Here is a 23,244-nt window from a genome sequence, read left to right on the forward strand (position 1 = left end):
ATCGAATAGGAATTTGCAAGCCCCCATGGTTTCTCAAAGTCATACAATTGTTTGTAACTAATTGTAACTGATAATACACTGGATACAACCAATACCATTGTGATCATGTCACATACATTCCAGTTTTAGTTACAACCTGTCCACTAGCAGTTTTAGACATTGTATAAAAACAGACAGATGAGTAAATGATTCATAGTTTTTTTATCTCTGTCTTTTTAACTGTCAAAGTGCTCGAATAATATCCACAAACAGATCAGAGCCCAAATATTTAGAGGTGAAAACTGTAATATAGATTATGCTTTTCATACACCTTCTCAGAACCGCCAGCAAAAAGCTCCTCATTGCTGATAAAAACAATCGGGAGTCACTGTAAATAATTACTGTGTGAAACTAGCTCCCTGATTTATGTTTCTACTACTTTTGTACGTACCATGCAATACTGTTTTTTTATAATGAATAATACTTTATTGACTGTAATCGGCATGTCCCAGTCAGTACTGTAACAGGAGCACAGCAGCACAGACTGCTGTCATGTCTTAGGACAGACCAGAACCTCTACGGAAACAAGATATTTCAACTTTTAGTGTTTTTATCGGTTTCATATGCTGTTTACATTTTGTGTCTATATGCTCGTGTTTTATGTTGGTTTGAATCTGTGTGCGTTTGTTGTGTGTTGGGTCGTTTTCTGACAAAATGAAACCAAAGTGTCAGAATTGTATCAACTGTGATGTTTGGTGCTTTTAAACATTTGAATTCTGTATGAAAAGCAATACAAAATGCATCGACTGTGAGAAACTACAAATTTGAGACTTTCACACTGTTTTGAGAATAATGATTTTCATGTATGCCAAAGCAACTGAAATTTAATCTATACTGACTTTAAGAATACATGTATATGTGTCTTTCTGTAAATGTTAGTGAGTACTATTCCAGTTAAACATTACTTTACTCAACCATAACTATTTGGTTTTTTTTAATGATCAAACTATCTCTGTGTGGTTGTTTAAAATCGTCACTGTGGGTATTACTTTGAAATATATACTTAAAATGAATGGAAACACAGTATTCCAGTAAAATCAGTGTGCTGAATGTAAATGTAAAATCTTCAGGACAGGTCTAAATACCTGATCTCATTACTGATCTTTCTCTCCAGGTTTTCCTGCAGGCAGCAGCAGGCAGTTTGAAGTCATGCAGCCGCAGGATGATGAGAAGGCTTCCTCTTTTCTGCCACTTCTTTGATGGGTGAGTGGATTTACACAAATGTTTTTCCAACTGTTCCAAAATGCAGCCTTGATAAAGACATTTCAGCCAGATGACAACTCTTCTGTGAGTAATTATAGCTGCCGCATATGATAAACATGTTTCTCACATAGGACAAAGATCCTACTAATTTAGCACTCCGGCCTGTACTTTGTAAGTACAAAGACAATCATTCATCCTGCAGACAGACTAGATAGACAGACGGATAGATGGACAGACGGACTCTGTGTCTGCTGAAGTAGCGCCTACTGTCCAGCGGCAGCTCTGTGCCTAATAACGGAGCTTAGCTGGCATACCAGAGCCGGTGGCACATTGGTGTAGCGGTAACTCAGAGAGAGCCTGGTAATTACCACCGCCCGCTGACACCATGCTGCAAATGCACCAGTCAGCACTTAGAGAACCAGTGGAGCATTTCCCCCTCCCTCATGCTGCCAGGATGCCCTGGTGATCAGCCGTGGCACACACGTTATTAGAGGGAGGAATATGCTCTCCCCAAACAGCAGAAAGACAAGAAAGTATGATCTCCTTCTACTTCATTAATACAAATCTGAATGCGGTCGAGTATTCAGAATGTGGTTTCTCCCACTGATCTTTCTCTCTGTCTGCCCTTGTCTTGGATTCACTCGATTGGGCCATAAGCACTGAATGAGGAGTCATGAAGGCTTTCTCTCAGGAGAGGCCCTCTGGAAAACAAACTGCAGGGCCGGAATGGGAAGTTTATTTTGCTTGGTGCATGAATATCTGTGGGATGTGGGGCTCTGTGCACAGAGGGCTGCAGGAGCACTCCAGTTTCATCACTGCAGCACCCTCCTCCTCTTTCACTGTCTGAGGAAATAATTTCAGTTCATCCCCCTCCACTGCATCCTAATAATTCCTAATCCCTCACTCATCTTAATTTCATGTCTTCTCTTCTCTCCTTGCCCTCTGTGTTTCCCACCCTGTTCTTCTATCATCTGCAGGCTGAAATAGGCCCAGCAGCAGCTTTTCTCTGGGCCTTTTGTCCCTGCTCAGGGAGACGTTTGGCACACAGAGGATCGTGTTACAACTTTCATTTCCTGAATATTTTTCCTTTTTTTTCTGTGTGGAAACCAAGAAGGGTATTTTATCCTCCTGCTCTGCAGCATGAAGATGAAGGGCGAGGGGAGCGAGATGGCAGCTCAGATTCGGGCTGCTGTCACTCCAACGTCGGCAAACAAATAAAGTACAATCTGCACGTAGCTCCAGGGTCCTGGTGGAGCGTAGCTGGGCTGTGGTTTGGGCACAGCGGGGGTGTGGATCGTGTGTGTGAAGTAGGGGGGCTTGGTTACTTGAGATATTTGTGAGCCCCAGGATAGGTGAGGTGATGCCCTTTGGGAGCGTGAGGTATATTTCATTATCCCATATCCCATACCACTTCCTCTTGTTGTGTCTGCCACCCCTGCCCCTCCCATAAAAGCCCGTTCAGCCAGAGCAGGGATGTGTCTGTGTTTATACCTGGGGATCTTTCTTGGCTGGATATAGAAGCAGAACAACAACCAGTAAAGTGGTAACAGTCTGCACAATTATCAATTATTAATCCTGTTGTGAAATAATGCCTATTATATGAGACCAAACCTAGTCACTATGGCTCTAGTTATGTCTGGCTCCTTAAATACAGCTGTTTTATGTTCAGTAATAAAAAGACTATGCTTGAGATGCTTTTTTGTGAATTTTTAATTTCATTTTTTTTAACGTCAGTAAATGAACTTCCCAGGATAAGGCTGGCATTACTCTTTATTTGTCCAAAACCAACAATGTCTTACTCCATCTTTCAATAATTTGGGACTTTCCATTGCTGCCTCTGGCTCTCAGCTCATGACTTAAGTCAAACATATAGTTTTCTTTTTTTTTAAAGATTTAGTGATTTCCTAAAACATCTGGGTACTGTAGTTTTTTATAAAATGTTACTCAAACAGAAGTAAATTGTGCATTTGTTAGGGACTACTTTCCCCCATGGATTAATCAGTGAGAATGTATGCCATCAGGACAGTGTTTGTTGGATTGACTCAAACTTCAGCGCATAGTCAACACAATGAAGGAACATGTCACCCAGTGCAACTGTGTGGCTCAATGATTTGTTTTTTTGTTTTTTGGACAATGATAAAGCTTTGGATACACAGACAATACATGTGAATGGAATCAATTCATTGTTGGTTTGAGTCTTTTTGTGGGATTTGTTGAGAATAAGTAACATATAGAATATCACCAGACATCTGCTTTAAATTAAAGCAGATTTATCTGTCTTTCTATTTTGTTTGTGCTCTTTATGATCTGATTTACATCTTTTGCATTTAAATTGAATATGAGACTATCGTTTAAAATTCAGCCTCTAAAAGGGACCCAGATTATATTAAACAATGGTCTCTTTTCTAAAATGTAAATCAGTAACTTATTACGTTTTACACCTATAATGAAACTATCAATACTTCAATTGATGTACAGTAGGACATAGAACTCTGTTTACAGTTTCTTAACCTGCTTCAAACTCTGCATACATTCAGAGCATCAGTTGTGTATTAATCCGCAGCTAAAAATATTCCCCAATAAGCACTATTTATTTATGATTGAGTAACGTTTGCTAAAAACTACAGTGACCAGCTATTTGTGAGAATTGTAGAACCTTTTTACGAAATTAAACTATTGTTTGTGACCGTTTTTTAAAGATGTACATCTTCAGTAGGAACCAATCGGCTGAGAGCCACAAACATCCAACGCATTGCTGGTTTTGGTCTTTTCATTGTTTTGTTTTTTGACGATAAGAAATGTATCGAATAAACACCAGTCTTAACCTATAAAGATTGCAAAAAGCGATAATACAATTGTTCCTTTTCTAAAATGTAAATGTTCTTTGCGGAACATGCTATGGATTAGATATCTGCACCTGTACTTTTATTTCCACTTAAGCATGCTTCTCCTGCCCCCTACTTTAAGTTTCAATCTTTTCTTTGTCTCTCCTTCATCACACATTTATGTATCCCATCACAGAGAAATATTTACAGTTGAATTATCATATTGTAGTGTTGGATAGAATACAGATCTGTTTTAATTTGGCTTTGAAGGGCTGTAACTTACTAAGAAAATCTGTTTAGTCCTCACAAATGTATCCCAAAAAACATCCCAGACTGAAGTCACTTTCCTGATCAAACATATGAGACTAATGCCACTATCAGCTTTCTCTCCAGGCTCCAAAAATATACATATCTGATTTTTAGCAACCAGAGCTGGGTTTTGTCTCTGGAGGAGAACAAGATGGTTTGTTATATGAGCCTTTGCCTTCTGGCCACATTTTCTTCTTTTTTTTTTACACTAGTCCTCTATCGTAGACATTACACACGTCTTATCTTGTCCTTTTGTCTTTTCCTCTTGTAACATATTACAAAATATCCCTCCTTCATCAGGTAATGTATATGATGCTGTCCTTCATTTGACACACAACATGCTATTTAACACCCTAATAGGTAGGGATCGTCTGCAGAGTCTCCTTCTCCTCGTGTCTGAACTCTGGGTCATACATCACTCATCCGACTGGAAGAAAGAGATAAATATTTCTCTCAGCTCTGTCACATAGGAGCTTCCTGTTAGGACGAAAAGGCTTCCTACTCTCTGGCTCGCGGCTCCCACATCAGTATAATTAACATTTCTCAGACGCAGTAGCATAATCCCTCTGATCTCTTTATACTTATGTCATATAGAAATAAAGCAGACGCCTGGCCCTGCCATCTAGAATTTTCTTTACTTTAATCAGTTTTATTTCTACTGATACCCACAAACTCCAAGTCACCCCCCCTCCCCCACCCACACACACACACACACACACACACACACACACACTGCATCTGCCTCTGGGTACGTCCAGGCAGGAACATTGTCAGATCCATGCATCATTGGTAAGAAAATCTCTCTACCCCCCCACACACCACCGCCCCTCCTGCCCCTCTGAGGCAGACCTGAAAAGATCCTTTTGTCCCTCATCACCCGCCTGCTCCACTCTCTCCCCCGTCTCCCCTGTCTCCCCCCTCTCTGACACACACCCCTCATACAGCCTGTGGTTACGGATACCTGGGACTGTCTCACACCCGGCTCCTGTGTGGGGTAAAGCTACCTGCAAGCACCAGACCATGGAAAGGCAACCAAAAGTTCCTCATCTTTGGTTTTTGTCCTTATAGGAGATGCCCACTGACTCTGATGCCAGAGAAAATATTAAGCCAGCTGAGGCCGACGGCGCAGGCTCACGCCGACTACTCTCCATGTTTATTTGCACACGTCAGGGCCCTTCCTGCTGTTGATTTAGAGACACTGCCACTTACGCCTATGAGAAATGAAATGCCCTTTTGATGACTCAGACTCTGTTTGCCATCAGCAGCTGTTGTTGTTGGCACCGGCCTGCTACAGGCTGACGTTACCTCCAGCTTTTGTCATCTAGTCTATAGGCTGGAGCACGCCTACCATTTGCACTTGTTGCGTGGCTGATGAGAGGAAGACACAGTGGCTGATACAGCAGATAGATTTATGGCTGCAGTCGTTGTCCCTCCGGATTCGAGAAGCGAGGGATTCGAGCGTGATTAAAAGCACTGTCAGAGTTTCCGTATCGGATTGATTTTAGTCTCTTGCACATCCTGAAGGTGACTCTGATAGCCTCCCTCTGTCATGTGGCACAGAGCCTTTTTAATCCTTGCTGTGTCTGTACCCTGCCGGACATGTTGTCCTTAGATTAACAGGTATGAGGAGTCTCTTTGCTGGCTTTGTGATCACCTGTTTGTTAATTTGTGAATATTTAGCCACACTGAGTGCCAAGGACACGTGCTGTTGTCAGAACTACAGTATATATGATCTGCAGGACCTCTGCTCTCTGCTGACCTCTGCTGAATGTGGCATATAGGCAATATTGTTCGATTCACAGGTATGGGCTGTTATAAACGTTGTTATCCTAACGTACTGCTACATACAAGTTAAACCATTTGTTTATACAATAAATTCAATTGTCCTGGACAAACTTGTGAAAATATCCCTTAATGCTTTCAATTTGATATTTCAAAAATACAGCTGGTCATATAATCTACATTGTGACTTCTCCATTAAGATAAATAAAATATAGATAATCATCTACATCTACATGTTTTGTTTAGCTTCTTCGTCAGGAATAATTTTGTAAGAACACATATGTCACATGTTTGTTGGCATTTTGAAGTTAAACTCATACTTTCAGCTTGAAGGTAAAATGCTAAATGAAATCTCACCAGTGGTATCAAGTACAGTAACATGAAATCAGACCACACCCACAAAATACGGATAAAGCATATAGGAGTTTGTGAGTGTTAAACACTTAATAAGTAATACCTACCTGCGTTTTTTCTTAACTTTAACTTTTTTGCCAGAAATATTTAATATTACAGAACAATATTTTTAAACTAATAAAGTTCAAGAATATACTCGAGTATTTCCATTTAATGCTACTTTTACTTCTACTTCTAGGAAATATACTTACTAGGAAATATACTTTTTATTAAATTTAACTGAACCTTTATATTCATGAAAAATACAATGCATTGTTATAGATTAAACAACCAAACATATAAAATAACGACATTTTTTTTGCATTTGCATCTGTAATAATTATCTCAATAATAGCATTCTAATAACAAAAAACATTTTTTTTCTGCTAATGACTGTATTTTTAGATAACATTTTGAATGCAGGACTTTTACACGATATTAACTATTTTAAAATGTGGCTAATTGTACTCAAGTAAATGATCTGAATGCTTCTTCCACCACTAACTCTCATATATTAGATTAGAATTGTAAAAAGAAGAAACACTGACCAAAAAGCCTGATGATGGAAGGTCTGCTGAGGACATTCAGACAGTCACATCACTCAAACACAACCATATGGATCTCCTGTAGGTGATAGATGGGCAGCACTGCCTGGTGTTTTTAGTAGACCTGAGGGGTTCAGAGAGAGAGAGAGAGAGAGAGAGAGGGGGGGGGGGGCCTCTGAGATGCAGAATACCTCAAGGTCCCTCCACTGAAGCCGGGCGTTGCAGCCCTGCAGCCCTACAATCTTTGCAATCAGGCGGTAATGCTAGCAGCGACTGTTTCAGATTATGCTCAGGAAATCCTCTGTGCTCTCTGCTCAAAACAATTTACCCTGACATGAGCCCAAAGAAGAGTGTAGGGGGTGGGGGACAAGAGAGCTGTCCTCACCAGATTCCTGCTCTCAGGCCACCATATTCTCATATTCTGTCCTACAAATAATCACTTTATTTATTAGTATTATTATCACATTGTTGTTGTTTACGATGGAAATTATTATGATGACCTCTATAAGAGTGGGAGTGTCTGCTAACAACCCTGCTAAAACTAATATTTTAGCAATATGTCTGTATGTCTTATTATAGCCCCTACAATTTGTTTTGTTTTGTTTGTAGGACATATTGATTTCATAAGGCAGTGGACTTTAAACTTTTTCATATGGGATGTTTGCCATGTTTGTGTCAGAATATCCAGAGCTGGTATATAAAGGTTGAGTAGTGGCTCTTTCCCATGGCCCGGAACCGACAGAACAAACTCTCGGAGAGAGCAAAGAAAACACGGCAACAAAAAGCCAATGATCCGCAGCACTCGGGCTAAAAATGACGAGAAAAAAAACAAAAAAAAAACCACTTTCTCCTCGAGCCAAATACTGTAGTCCTACGTATTAGAGCCACTAAGCAGAAACGATAATCAAAGGAACCAAAGCTGGTTACAACAGCCTCCTGGCAGACAGCTGCTCATGTTGACTCACATTTGTGTAATTAAATTTCCCTTTATGACTCTGTGTTTGAATTCTATGTTTTGAATTATCATTATTATTGTAAAAAAAAACAAAGAATCCGTAGAGCATGTTTAGTGTTCAACACGAAATTACTCATGATGTTTGATCGAGATTCATATCCCACCATTGTAGATTTGATTTGGTCGGCTGCTTTGCATGCAATTTTTTTAAATCATTAAATAAATCAACAAAAGAACAAGGATTTTAATGAGTAAATTAATTACGTTCTTTCCTCCAATTAACGATTAAATAATGGTAAATAATTGTCAATGATTAAAGACCCGATTAATTTAGTTTGTCTGAGGGACAGAATCTAGGACACATTATTGTCTAATTTTTTTTCTCTAAATACACAAATAACACAGAGACAAATGTATTACTTTTGTTTTATTGGAAACTATTACCATGACTCTAATGAAAACGTTACCTCTTAGTTTCCATCGCAGGAGGTTGCTATAATTCTTTTATCTCAACAAAATATCATAAATTAAGCATATGGGCAGTCCAGTTAAGTGTCTCGTTGAGTTAAGAGTTTCAGGCAGGTCCTGTTTGTGTGTTTTCATGTGCAGGAGATGAGAAAAGCTCCTGTCAGTGGGGATATACAGGTTAAGCGCATAAAGGAATTTTGTTCTAACCAAATTTAACGACAGACAAGTCAGTCTATATTATAAGGTGGGCTATAGTGTTATTTAATTAATGTTCTCAATCTGATACACTTATCAGTCTTCTTTTTGGGGTTTTTGTTGTTGTAAAATAGAACAATCTGGCAGCCTCTTTAAGAGCCCAAATCCACAAGACTGGAGGTTAGAGGTCCCAACAAGGAGTCCTGCAGTTGGTGCGGGTGTCCGTGCATGCTGTGGACCGGCTGAGGGGGCCCCAGGCCGGACATGGGGTAAGCGGAGGCCCCGGGGTGGTTCATGTTGCCCTGAAGCAAAAGCGCTGAGTTCTGGTCGGGGCTCTGTGGTGGAGAAAACTCGTCCTCCGAGCTGGACATGAGAGACTTTCCTCCGTCCAGCGGGGACAGCTGGTTCTGTTTGTTGCCGCCTGCGTTGCTGTTTTCACTGTTCTCTCTGGAAACGACAACAAGGAGGAATGAGAGAAAATATACGCACATTTTGGAAGATTAAATCCTCATGTTGACATTATATTTTGGAGGAAAAAGGGCAGCATAAAAGGCAGCTGTAATTATGATTTGTAGTAACTCCAAAAATATAGACTGGTGAGTATAGGCCTAGCCTTGAAGAACAACTAATCAGAGAGGTTTAGTTATTTGCCTTCCCTGTAATTTTGTAAAAAATACTTTATTTCTCCTCATGTTGGTTGATATTTCCCGATAACTTAAAAAATGAAAGGTAAACCACGTGTTAATGTTACTCCACCGTTACCCAGTTTAACCTTTAACACGTACCTCAAAAGTAGAAAGTTGTTGTCCAAAAATGTGCCCATATTGCTTTTTGTATTTCCCACCATTATTAAACATGAGATTATTTTATTTCTGACGCGGATGTTTTTTTTTTAAGATTACATGTTTATGTTACAATTCAGACTCAAGTCAAACGGGACAGATTCTGTTGAAGAAAGTCCATTATTTGTCAACAACACGCTTCTGTTTACCATCACTGTTATCATTTGGGGACTAGACATATCCAACATGTTTTAATTCAAAAAAAAATAGTTAAACTTCTTAAAATAAAAGGATTTCTATCAGAAATACAATTATATTTATTTTCCTATGTTTCCACTTCCTTGCAGTATAGAATACTGTTATTCGTGCACTTTCTGTTGGCTGCTTGTAGCCACATTTTGGCAATATTTCATTCTAACTCGAACCTTAATTTTGCTCTTGAAACATGCAAAAAAGTAAACGTTTTTGTCTGTAAATAACAGGCAGCACTGCGGCTGTGTCAGTTACGTACCTCTCTTTCGCCTCTGCGGCTCTGTCTCGCTGCCGTCTGTTTTTGAACCAGTTGCTGACCTGCGTGGTGGTCAGTCCTGTGGCCTCGGCCAGCTCTCTCTTTTCCCGCGGGGACGGATAGGGGTTGTGCGTGTACCACTCTCTCAGGACGCCCCTGGACTTCTCCTTAAAGCAGTAGCTGGTCTCCTCGCCGTCCCATATTGTGCGGGGCAGCGGGAATTTCCTCCGCACCCGGTACTTCCCTACAGCCCCGAGCGGCCGACCGCGCAGCTTCTCCGCCTCCACGTAGTGCGCCTTCAGCCAGAGCTGCTGCAGCTTCGGGTGGTTGTGCGGAGAAAACTGGTGGCTTTCCAGAATCTTGTAAAGCTCTCTGAAGTTCCCCCGATGAAAGGCCACCACTGCCTTGGCTTTGAGGACACTTTCGTTCTTGTGGAGGTGATCACACGCGGGTAGAGACCACAGGAAGCGGCCGAGCCTCTCCAGGTTTCCTCCCTGCTGCAACACCTCGCAAACGCACGCCACTTGCTCCTGCGTAAACCCGAATGACGGTAATATAGACATGATGTCCAGGCTCACTCCTGCGTCCAAAAACGCCGTTATCCAAAACGATAGCTGTCGTTTGTTTTCTGTGTTTATAGTTTCTCGTCACTACGCAATCCAGCGCAATCCGGACGCGCAGCACAGGCCTATAGGCTATCCTCTCCACTCCAGCCCCTGATGCGCGCAGCAGATTGGGATGTTGATTGTTGGGACAATTTGTTCCTGTTGGAGATATGTCAGGCTTAAAGGGAGCCTGTGCGTTACGGTGATTGGCTCTCCTTCTGCCCTGCACCGTGTACAGCAGAGCAGGACTGAGTTTGCAGCTCCGTTTCCTCCCCAGAGGCAGTGCGTCAGGGGTTGAAATAGGAGCGCTATCCCACCTCCCGCCCCCACAGTCCCTCTCCCGCCGCAGCAGAGGGAGCAGAGACGCACCCAAACACTAATCAATTATTACAGACCTCTTAGAAAGCCATATTAACATGTTCTGAATATACATCTTCTGCAATGGTGGTGGCTATATAGGCTACCGGTTTTCCCACGTGGGTCAAACCACACATTGCATCTCGATACCTTATCGGTAATCACAGTCAGTGGAGGGTAAACCCACAAAAGACACAAAGCTTTTTATCTGTGAGGGGAAGTTTGTCTACGTTTAAGGGCTGAAACACGCACTTAAACCCGCTCACATAATCAACCCATGGCAGTAGCCTACAGATCTTTTTCATAAAAAAAACAACCCACAGTTAAAAATCTTAATTGATTTTTGGTTAGTTTTGTGTTTTTTCCCCAACTGGAGGTTTATTTACCATCACAGCTGATCATGGTTGACGCCCACTAGTTTAATTACATGCAGATTTAACAGTTTGTTGTATCCCCGTGCACCTTTCATTACCGAAGCCGTTTATTTTACGAGGTGATATAATTTAATAAGTTCCTATGATTGTTGGGTACATGCGTGCCATTACGCTCGTCTTTTATATGAGAAACATACCTGACAAACGTGTTATTGGACGAAGACCACCAGGAAGTCAGCCGCAAGAGTGTGTGAGAAAGAGAGGCTGAGATGAAATGCCTCATGGTTAGAGCTCGAGAGACATCTTCAAAATTAGAAATATCAGACAAACACACATCCAGCAGCATTCACACTTCCCGCTCAAATTGGCAAAATAAGGAGTTTCAGAATTTAGACCTATATGTCGAGCAGCAATGTTGTTGGTTAATGAGATTAAGTTTTGTTTTTATAAAGACAATTTCCTCGCTTTGTGTTAATGGATTTACAAATCAATATTAAATACCGTTGAGACAGATATAACAGAGCCCTCGCTCTTTATATTTGTTGTTTTATGCTTATTTCATCACGTGTTTCTGAAGAGGCTGCAGCCTGCAGCCTGCAGCCTACATTTATATTTCAAGGATTAGACGGGCACCGCTCTGGCTCCAGTGTTTTCTGTGGGGTGAAACACTAAACCAATCCATTAGTAAATTAGTTCTCTGCCACACTGGATCTTGGTCGCGCAGTTGTTGGTTTGAGCCATATAGATCACATTTCTTTATCTGCACCAGCGTCTGAAACTAAGCACCCTTTCATTGGGCCTATGTTAAGGAACAAGATTTGACCTATAATATTGAATTTAAACAAATTCACACAAAACGTTTTGAAAAGATTAACCCTTTCTTAACGGATTTATTTCTATACAACTTTTGTTTTTCTGGCGACTATCACCTGAAAAAACAGACATCCACGAGCTGTGGAATATCTTATCTAATGTAACATACATGATTTTATGGACTAATACGTTTACATAGAAAAAAAAGCATTTAGGCTACTGAAAAAATATAATTTGATTTAGGCAGAATGACTATGATAATTTGGTTAGGTGGTTGGATATGCTTATTTTGTGTTGGCCCTAGTGTAAAATAGAAAAAAGGTAAAACTTCATCATATATCCACATTTTTAGCATGATTTATTTTGACTATTTATCAGATAGAAGACAGGAGCTAAACAGCTAATTTCCTCCTAAATGGATGACATGTATCTCACATGATTGCTGAAATGAAAGTTTGTCTGGGGGAAATGTCTGGTCATTGGCTGAATCATGAAGTCACTGTTATTTAACAATACCTGCGAGGGGTATTTGTTTGCAATATTTGTAGCAGTGTCATCAGCCTGCAGACGACTTATAGACGCTGATAATGTCATGATAATGAATAAAAACGTAAATTCTCTTACACATTAATAATTTATATAACAGCCTAATTTTCATGTTTTTAGACAACAAGCCCCTTCATGCCATACTGCTTAAACATGGTTATGTTTGTATATCTTCTAATGTAAATAAACTGTGTCTTTAGTGGACACAGGCTCTCAGGCCACTTGAGCTCGGGTCTATAGCAGCACTCTGCTGTGTGTAAAACCTCAGCGCTTCAGTAAATGAGCTGTCTGATGAGCGGCTCTCGGGTTTCTCTAATATCTCTACCACATTGCGCCGCGCCTCCTCCTTTAACCCGAGCAGCCCGGGGGGCGAGATTATTTCAAGATGTGGACTCTCCGCCTCTAACACGGCCAGTGCTGGGCTCCTCATTCCCCGACAAGTAATGCAATACTTAGGTAGGCTTTCACTCGTTACTCCTCACAAAATGGGACTTGCAGAAGGCAGGGATTCCTTACTCTCGTTATTTTCTCTCCGTTGAACTCCTCAGTTTCCTCCAACAACCTCACTAACTCAGCCTGCCCCTCTCTCTCTCTCTCTCCTGGGGCTCAGGGCTGCTAAATATCATGGATGTTCCAAGTTTTAGTCATTCATGCCTTTCCGGAAAACTCAAAATGAGTCACAATGTTTTAACCGCGAGAAAATAAACGTGTTGCCATTTCCCATTCAACTGTTTAAATGTGAGGTAGGCCGAGGAGAAAGGTGGGCCCTTTGCTTGATGAATTATTCCACCTCATGATAGAAATTTGGAGGGGGGAAATGACTGATTCATTATTGATGGATGCATTGGCTGTGTAATAGAAATTCGTTAGCATTACAGGAAAAAAACGAACGAAATGCAACGGCGACTGTGGGAGAAAACTGGTCTCAACTCAAAGCACCAGAAAACACTTCATAAAAATGTCATCATCAAAAAGTTCGTGTTTCCTCTTGGAGAGTTTATTTTCGTGAAAATCTGAAGGAAAAGTGACCCGACCACTGGCTCACTGAACAGATGGTTTTCACTCTACCTAAATCCAAAGTGCTATTTCAGCTGTATCGACTTGAACAAAGCCGATACTGTTTAAATTAAGTGAAAAGTGTCTGATTTGGTCCCCAGGGTTTGGTTTTTTGGGGAGAGATTTTGGTGACATTCAAGGGTGTCCTCTTACTGCACTGACAAAAAACACACAATTAGAATTTATTTATTTATTTAAAACATCAGCAAACCCCACAATAAAGCGTCTTAATTATAAGTCAAGCTTATTTTACATAAACATTGTCACACATGAAAATGCATTTATTTATTTTATTATCACAAAATACATAACTGGCTTTACATATGACTAAATACTATAAATTAATTAACCTAATCAATGGTAGGATATATCATTGGCTTACAGTGTCTGCTTATAAGATGTCCTAAATGTGTCTTTAATTAAGAGGTAAAGCGGTTTATTCTGTGAGGTGTAATGCAGTGAGAGAAAAAAACTTCCCTCAAAACAAAACACAACTGTTGACATGAGTGAGTTAAATGAAATTGGAGCTGCAATTATCAGCTTAACAGAGTTTCCTGTCATGTTGGAAAATTAGACCTGGTACAAGTGCACTGGGGTTAGCCCCCCATCAAAATCATTACGCATTTCCTCAGAGGACCACCTCCACAAATGTGCAATTACGGCCTCGGCTTTTACAGTGCTCTGCTCGGTAAACACGACTTGGGCATATAGATGATTTGTTTTAGGGAAACCCTTTTTGTTTTTGTATTTCTTTCGCTGCAGGGCTGGAGTACATTATCAAACCTGGCCCGGCAGACAAACACGTAAACAAACAAAAGGAAGGATGTGTGCTACCTTGTGTGCCTGCTGGCAGGGAGGGGGCGCCATGACAGTGCTATCATTCAAGACACGATGTGACTCCGGATGAGTTGTTGCATGTGTTTTAGCGAATGACACCGTTTTAGAAGGCAGAGCAGCAGGTGAGTGTGCATCTCCACTGATCATGTCAGGCCTCATCTGCTGCTGCTCCTGTTACAAAGCGCCGTTTTTCTCTTTGGGAAATACTGTGGGCTGGACCTGATGCTGCCTCCCAGCTGCTGCCTGTGTGAGCATGTGTGAGTGTGTCACATTCACACATGCACACTTGCAAACTGTCCTTCTGACTTGTGCTTTCTGTCCTTGTAGACCAGAACAAACCAGTGAATGACACTGTTTTGCATCTTCTCTTTCCTTTACTGGATGATGAAGTGCAAATACCTTCTACCCTGCCAAGCAACAACTCAATTATTTTAAGTGGAGGTAAGAGAAAAAGCTACAAGAGTTGAGGACTTTTATTCCGTCTAGTTCATAAACACCATCTACTTTCCACAACCTCGGAGGATCCGAGAGTAGATTTTGTTTCTGCCAGGAGGGAGAAGTCCTCTCGCATGCCTTGGCCAGTAGTGGTGGGTCTGTGCTGGTACCCGCTGACCCCTGCCCTCTCATTAGTGGGACGTGGAGCAGTGGAGTACCGTGCTCCCCAGGTCATGTTACATATGGCTTGCAGTCTGCTGCGCCGCATTAAATGTCAGCTTTGAAACCATCTGAAAGATCAGAGGTCAGTGTTTTTAATAAGGCCAGAGTTCTGGGGGAGTTCCCTCTTTTTTACTGCTCACCCAAGTATGTTTTACATTGCATATTTGAAATTGTGGACAAAATGATCCACTAGATATGGGAGTGTCCTGATTTTTCACACATAAAGGGAGCAGAAAAAAAACAGCTAGCTGTATTCAGTCCCCATGAAAAACATACTACACATCTTCTGTGGGGGAACAATCGTGCTCCTTCCCTGTCTAATTTATAGGCACAATACAAAGGTGGAATTTGGAGTTTTCTGTGGCCCCCTCCCCGTGAGACCCACAGACCATGCTGCGAATGGGATATTGTTCTGGGCTCCAACAAAGCTGTTTTCACCCTCTTCAATATTACAGGAGGAGTTACCTGATACCTAACAATCAGCTAATCCACTGCCCATGGCGACGAGGTCACCTGTGCACAGGTAACTTTATCCCGGTTGCCTGCCTCTCCCTCCCTTTCCCGCTAGTCTCTCCCATTTTTTTTCTTCTCTCTCTGTGCCTCAACAGTGAGCACAGACAATCAGCCTCTGTTTATTTAGGTCATCAGTTAGATCATATATAGCTCCTCCAGCCAGGATCCGCTGAAAGGACAACTCCTATAATCCAACACAGACATGCTGTGAATGAAGTAAAATCCCCCGCTGTTCATCCATTTGTCAAACTTTGAATCCATTTTATCTCCTTGCTGGTTTGGTTCGGGTGCACACTGAGTGAACAAGCATTGGGTGGAAATTCATGACTTTAAGGAGAATCCCTTCAAGCCACGAGAGGACTCCAGGCACTTTTCTGGATAGAGACTCAGTGTCTGTGAGTGACAGCACCTCAGATTCATTCCTCCACATGTTGAAGTAGCGGGTAGCTGGGGGGTTAGGGGTAGGGGGGTTGTTCGGCCTTCGCTCAGTGAATAACCGTTGGATTGGACTGAGCTATAGGGAGCTGCAGACCCCCCACCCAAAATGAGCTTTACCTCTGGAAATCTCATTGCTGTTTATTTGAATTACATGGGCTGAGATGAGAAAAGGAGGGCTAATGAACTCCAGGTTGCCAGGCATGTGTAAACGATCACTGCAGGTTTGCAGAGAGCAGCACCAGGCTGCTGGATTACTGCATCCCACTGACCCCCCAATCCTCACGGTTTGGCTGCCTAGGACTCCTAAATGTTGGGAAGATATGCTTTTTATATGGCATGAACTTACTGACATATTTTGTGCCTAAAATGTTGAAAAACCTCAAAGATCTTTCCTTAATTCTATCAGTCATCGTAAGGCTAAATTTGTTAGGAAGAATAAAGAAAATATCAGTATTACGTTTTTATAAATATAAACTTTTATTGCAGTATGGAGATTTAGAAAAATACATTCACATAATTTCAGATAACAAACATAATTCAAACTAAGATTACAAAAAACAAATGACCATCAGTTTTACTATTTGCCCACGACTCATTTTTGGTATATGACATTAAAGCACTGAGGATACTTTCATTGAAACATCCATTCAAATTGATGGGATTGTGTCATAAATCCTGACAAAGAAAAGTATGTCTAGTCCACTTGTATGAAGACGTGTGATGCACTGATAGATGTGCATATGGTGTGAGTTGGCTGTAAGGCTGAAATGTGCTATAATGGTCATGTATGACAGCGAGGAATTAGGCTCCTGTTGTGAAAAGCACTGGACACACTTGACAAATGGGCTCCACATTCTCATGTCTTTCCCTCAACTGACACCCAACAAATGTGCCAGTAACGGCTGCGGGCAGCGGTGGTAAATCTCTGAAGCTGCAATGTCACTGCCTGCACGCCAACGCAAGAGCTACGACAAAGCTTACTTTCAGTGTTATTCAAGAAACAAAAGTAAAAGGCACTAGTGTCCAAAACATTATGACGCCATGCAAAGAGAGATTATTACAATCCCTTTATAGAAAAATACCATTAATGATTACTGACATTTGGAGAGACACATCAAAATGAAACAGGATATAGTATAGCATCATCACATCTAGTTAACATACTATGAGTTGCAGCGTTATAAACAACATATGATGAACAACGTGTGAACCGACAGCCTGACCTTTAGATCATCATTCATGTCTTGGTCTCACAGGTTGACGATGAGGCTTGAAATATGAGTTATTACTGAAATAGTGTGCATTTGTTGAGGCGTGTCACACATGACAAACCCTCCAACATGAAGGCTGTTTGAAACATGTGACATTGTAATTTCATTATGGTAGTGCAAACGCCAAAACAGACCAATGCCATTATGTATTTTAAGTAGCAGAAAGGCACATTCGTCTTAACTCTAGTCCAACACTCCTAGTTCATTTGGTATGATATAAAGCACAAAACAGGGTTTTGTAGTGACTTGAGAGGCATTCAGATAATTTGAGGTGATTACTGAAGGACACTTTTCCCTAAATCAGCAGCTTTGTGTGTTTAATGACCTGTTCTCTGTATGTGTGCAGTCCTTGAGTGAAGCTGTTGCTGTTGAACTGACCGTTTTCACTGAGGCTCTCTCCCTCTTCCCCCTACTGAATGACCTTTTTGGTTTGACCCATATGACGCATTTAGTTTGGAGGAACATCCTTGTCACATGACTCCAGGCATTCCAGCACCTGCTTCTGCGGATCAAATCCACTCAACAGGAAGTAGCAGGTGTTGTCTATAAAAATGCATATTTAAACACGGCTCAAACACATACAGCGACTTCTTCTGTACGTAACCGTCGTTATGTTTCATCTTATGAACGGGGCTTTTAAAACATGTCATAGACTTTTTTAATTTTATGATGGTCACATAATGCGCACCTACAGGGCTCCCCTCTGATTTGAGTGCATTGTAAAAGTCAAATGAACAAAAATAATTTAACATTTAAAGGAATTGAATTGTAAAAAAAAAAAACACACACACACACACGCTCACACAAAAGTTCAAAGATTCACCATATCCCTGCTTGGGCGGACATGAGTGCTTCTAAAGGAGGTTCGAGGTTAAAGGTCAGCCATGTTCTCCTCCATCCGCACTGTCTGTAGTTTGGCTAGGTCCTTCCCCTCCACAGCCTCCATCTCCCCACACATGGCCCGCACCATCTCACTCACGCCTCCTGAGCCTGAACCGTCCACCTTGTTTTCTGAAAGGTTCATGTAGTTGCTATTCATGCCGGGGCCCATCAGGTGCGAGGAGGGCCCCCGCAACTCGTGGCCCCCGAGATACTCTGCGGGCTGGAGGTGGTGTCTGCTGGGGTCCGTTTGGGCCATCAGGGGCGTGCTGACGGTGAGGGTGGTGTAGACCTCTGGCTCAGGGCTGGACGAGCTGATGGCGGAGACCTCCGTGGTTGAGGCGGGGCCTCGGCTGGAAGGAACCTGCTCTGAGTTGGGGGTGGTGTAGCTGAGCTGACCGCTGGAGTCCAGGTGGAGCCCGTGGTGGTACGAGGAGTAGACGCCTCCCTCCAGAGGCTCCTTCTTGATGGCCGGCTGGCCAACGTTGCTCATGCTGTAGAGGACTGTGCTGTGGTGCAGGGACGTCATGGTCAGCTTGTCCTGCTGCTGGAACGAGTCGCTGGAGGAACTCACTGCTACATTGTTCAGAGGCATGGTACCTGTGGTAATACAACAATGGATCAATACATACAGTATAATACAGTTCCTCACAATATTATACGTTTCATTTACAGCAGGCCTTGGCCCGAAATTGCTGTTGTGTGTCTCACACACTTTGTGCTGGACCTGGCGGTGCCCCAGGGAACGAGTGCAGAAGCCTGCCAGGACTCAACAGCAAGCTGTAACTTTCTGTTTTTCCTTATTATTCATCCTGGTGTAGATTCTCTGCGTTATGTCAAAGTAAGTGCTGTAATGGCTTATTCCCTGTTAGTGCGTTTCATGGCCTCTGATTGTCTGAAACATATTTCCCTTACTCCCTGCTCTGCAGATCAAAAGTGCAATGATGATGAGCGATGGTGACTTCAGAGCTTGTTTTTATTCATCTCTGGGGTTTTCAAAGGACCACCTTCTTCTGTGTGTGTGTGTGTGCGTGTGGGTGGCACGACCTAGTTTCTTCTGTTACTGATCACCTAGGAGATACAGTATAAGGATATACCATCTGTAATTTTGGGAAAAGTGTAGAGTAGATTATGTCTGGATTTTTTGATATTTGAAACAGTGATATATCCTAATTCTGTTTTATGTCATCAATGTTGCACTACATGATACAAGCATTATTATAGCAAAGTAAAATACATTTTAATGGATATGCTTGACTGCTTAAAAAGTGTAAAATGACAGTGACTGACTCTAAATCCTTAAGCAGTATATCCCCATTTCAGACAATATCACCAAAGCCTAATCACAATTAAATACTGTAAATTCAATGTCACAACTAATTTGTTCTATCATTGTCTGCCATATCTGCCTTTAGTATATAATATCATATATAATATCACTTCCAAGTAAACATAACAAGGTTATTGCAACATAATGAGAATTAAGTTTAAATAATCATTTAGTTTTCTGAACCCACCTTGTGTGATTGTTGAGGAAGATTGGGCAGAAGAGAGCTGCAGTGGAGGAAGACCTATGTCGCTGTTGAGTAATGAGCTGCCATCGCTGTCAGAGACGCCACTTGGTACCTGGACCAGACTGTAGCCACCCAACTGCAGCGCACCTGACGAGGAGTTGAACGTGAGCACAGAGGAGCCTCCGTTCTGGGCAGCCATGTTGTGAACCCCCTCCGACTTCACCTCTGCTCCGTTCACACAGCCTGGGTAGGAGCCATACTGTAGGGCCGAGTCCTCAGCAGAACTGCCCAGACCCTTCTCTTGTCCTGTCTGCATCTGCATGTCCATACCAGAACCCCCCAGCAGCACCCCTCCAGACGGCCTCAGAGGGTTGAAGGCCAAGGGCTGGATGCCCAAATTGAGCCCGTTGAAGAGGATGTTTCCGGGTGTGTGGAGGTAAGACGAGCCACCATTGTGAAACACAGCGGAGGGGGTGTTACTTGTCACTAGACTTCCATTGTAGAGACCGCCACTGCTGGATCCAGGGGGCAGCTTGATATCCCCGATCTGTTGGATGACCACCCCACTGTCCAGAGGCCCTGTTTGAATGGGATGGGTCCCATGGGTGATCACTCCATCTGAGGAGTTAGAGAGGGGCCGGGGAGACAACTCCTCTTGGCCTTTGCTAGACTCATCCTCTGTGCTGTGGTTTCCATCAGATTCACTGTGAGAAAAGGCAATTGGTTTGTCACAAAACAAAGATAAAAAAATGAATTATTAGTGGTAAACTATTGTCATAAAGTGACTTTAAGTCACTAATGAATGCAAAAAAATGAAAAAAAGATTGGAAAATGTAAATGTTCCTAATATAGATTCCTATTCATTTGTGCACTTTTTTGGCAAAGAAGACACACTCTACATAACTTTTCCAACACAAATTCAATGAAATACAGTTTGGCATATTTCCTTTCCACCCACATCTTGCCAGAGTCACATTTGGTGCCGTGTTACTACACAGCTTTGAAGAGCAGGCTCTGTTTGTGAATGTCTAGCCCTCACTTACCTCATGGAGAGCTGCACTGACAACAACCAACCAACGTCAACAACCGTGCAACCATTTGGCGCAATAAATTCTGGTGTGACAGACTGCCAGCGCTGGTGGTGTGACAAAACAAATGGCTGAGAGTATTCATTTTAATTTAATTCTCAATTTAAAATGGTGCTGTAATTTAAAACCCCTATTTATCTGTTTCCATGAAGATTTAAGACAATATAGAAGTAGTTGGTATAGATAATTACGTAATGAACGACTCTGTTTTTAAAGATTGATCCAAACAGCTGCATCCCCTCCAGCACACTCTCTCTCACACACATATGCGTGCGCGCGCGCCCACACACACACACCCTAAAACGTCTCACGACCACTTTCCAGGAAAAGATATACGCAAAAATTAGACGATTTGTTCAAAAATATTTATAGGTTATAAACTTATAATTAAACGTCGTTTCTGGATCATTTTAGTGGCAACTTAAATCAATCTATAATGGTGTGTGTGTGTGTGTGTGTGTGTGTGTGTGTGTGCGCGCGCGCGCGCGCGCGCGTGTGTGTGTGTGTGTGTGTGTGTGTGTGTGTGTGTGAGAGAGAGAGAGAGGTCACCCCACCAGGTGTGCGTCAGCTTTGTTCACAGAGAGAAACATGAAAGAAGCAACATTTCTGTCTGTCTGTGAGGTGGATTATGAAATGAAACACAGGAGCTGATGGAGGCTTTGAGATCCTTTTTGGTCTGAGAGGAAAAAAGTGACAATGAAAATGATTTATCTGCTGGGAAGGGGAAACGTGCACGCGCTGGTTGTTTGTGTTCATCTCTGACACACATACACTCACTATACAAATAGAAGAGAACACATTAAAGTAACATGTTAACTGTTTAAGTTTTCAACTTCTCGTGTCTGACAGTCAAATCACTGGAGTGTGGAAGTCACTTTGTTATTTAGTTGCTTATGGTTTCCATGCCCCTTAGCACCAACACACTTGAAACCGGATCTGAATGGCAACCGCTTCATATTTCAAAACATTAAAAGCGTGCTCCAAACCCTTTTACGCACACTTTTTTGGTTTCTTGATTATCAACGGTTAATGATTCACACTGTCAAGTCTTATAAAGGAGTTCGAAGATTAACAAATACACTGAGTATTGTCAGTCAGAGAGAATGGTTGTGAATTATAGGCGCCACTCCACGAAAAAAGCCGTCCTAATACTTGGTTTAAATTATCCTGGTTATGTTTTATTGCGCTGTTTATGCACACCACACTCGACATTTTATTAAATTGTCTTATATGGAGTTCTTCATTGATTCAGCCTAGTATGTGGCTTGTTCCTTTTGTTTCCTCACCTTTTGGATTGTGCCTCGGACGGGTTTCTGTCTCTCTGTCTCCTGTTTTTGAACCAGTTGCTGACCTGGGTCAAGGAGAGTCCTGTAATCTTGGCGAGATTTCTTTTCTCTGCAGGAGAGGGGTACCTATTGTGGTTATAAAGATCCTTCAGCGCGTTCCGGGATCTCTCCTTGAAACAATACACAGTCTCCTCGCCGTCCCAGATAGTCCTGGGGAGAGGGTACTTTCTCCGGATCCTGTACTTGTCCACGGCGCCCAGGGGTCTCCCCCGCGCCTTCTCCGCCTCGGTGTACCGGGCCTTGTACCACAGATCTTGCAGAAAGGTGTGGTTGGACGGACTGAAACTGTGGTTCTCCAAAATACTGTACAGCTCCTGATACCGAGCCTGGTGATAAGCAACGAGAGCTTGGGCTTTCAGGATGCTTTCGTTGCCGCGTAGCAGGTCACTCTGTGGCAGGGACCACAGGAACCTGGCCAGCCGGTCCACATTACCTCCCTGCTGCAAAGCCTCGCAGACACACGCCACTTGCTCCGGGGAGAAAGCCAGAGAGGAAGCGGCGCTCACCAACAGCTCCGTGCGCACCGCGTCCGTGTTGCGCTCCATGGACAACTCCGCCGCGTCCAGCGCCACAAGCTTGATGCACTCCCGTGTATCCACCTCCTTCACATTTTCCCTCTTGATGTCATTTGCTGTTGTGACTTCTCCGGCAGAAGAAGAAGACATTTTTTTGTTCAAACCTTCCCTGGTAAAGTCACTCCTCCCAGCTCGATCAGGTTACCTCCTCGCCATGCGAATGCGATCGGATATCTGACAGCAGCTGTAAGTAGATATCTCTCTCCCCTTTTCCTTCCAACGTGACTTTTACTCTGCCGCGACTGGAGCTGGAAGGAGACACGCTCGGGTCTATCTGCAGGAGAGCCACGCTATTGGCCACCGAGGGCCTCATAAGGGAGGAGCGAGCGGGATTCGGACACGAATGTTTGGTTTCGAGCTGTCAGTCATAT

The 23,244-nt window shown here is 42.5% G+C and overlaps 2 protein-coding genes across 2 annotated transcripts; both read right to left on the reverse strand.

Moving 5' to 3' along the window:
• Positions 1–7,013: 7,013 nt before the first annotated feature.
• On the reverse strand, positions 7,014–10,862 carry LOC116383619 (homeobox protein six1b). Its single transcript, XM_031847602.1, has 2 exons — positions 10,008–10,862; positions 7,014–9,161 (listed from the first exon to the last, which is right to left on the reverse strand). The coding sequence occupies exons 1-2, from the start codon at positions 10,565–10,567 to the stop codon at positions 8,867–8,869; spliced, it is 855 nt and encodes a 284-aa protein (XP_031703462.1). The 5' UTR covers positions 10,568–10,862; the 3' UTR covers positions 7,014–8,866.
• Positions 10,863–16,699: 5,837 nt separating this feature from the next.
• six4a (SIX homeobox 4a) lies at positions 16,700–23,093 on the reverse strand. Its single transcript, XM_031848162.1, has 3 exons — positions 22,239–23,093; positions 19,868–20,568; positions 16,700–18,950 (listed from the first exon to the last, which is right to left on the reverse strand). Exons 1-3 carry the CDS (start codon positions 22,961–22,963, stop codon positions 18,343–18,345), a joined length of 2,034 nt encoding a protein of 677 aa, XP_031704022.1. The 5' UTR covers positions 22,964–23,093; the 3' UTR covers positions 16,700–18,342.
• Positions 23,094–23,244: the final 151 nt, after the last annotated feature.

Source organism: Anarrhichthys ocellatus, unplaced genomic scaffold, assembly GCF_004355925.1.
Source record: "Anarrhichthys ocellatus isolate YVR2014 unplaced genomic scaffold, GSC_Weel_1.0 scaffold7, whole genome shotgun sequence".
In the NCBI taxonomy this organism is placed as follows: domain Eukaryota; kingdom Metazoa; phylum Chordata; class Actinopteri; order Perciformes; family Anarhichadidae; genus Anarrhichthys; species Anarrhichthys ocellatus.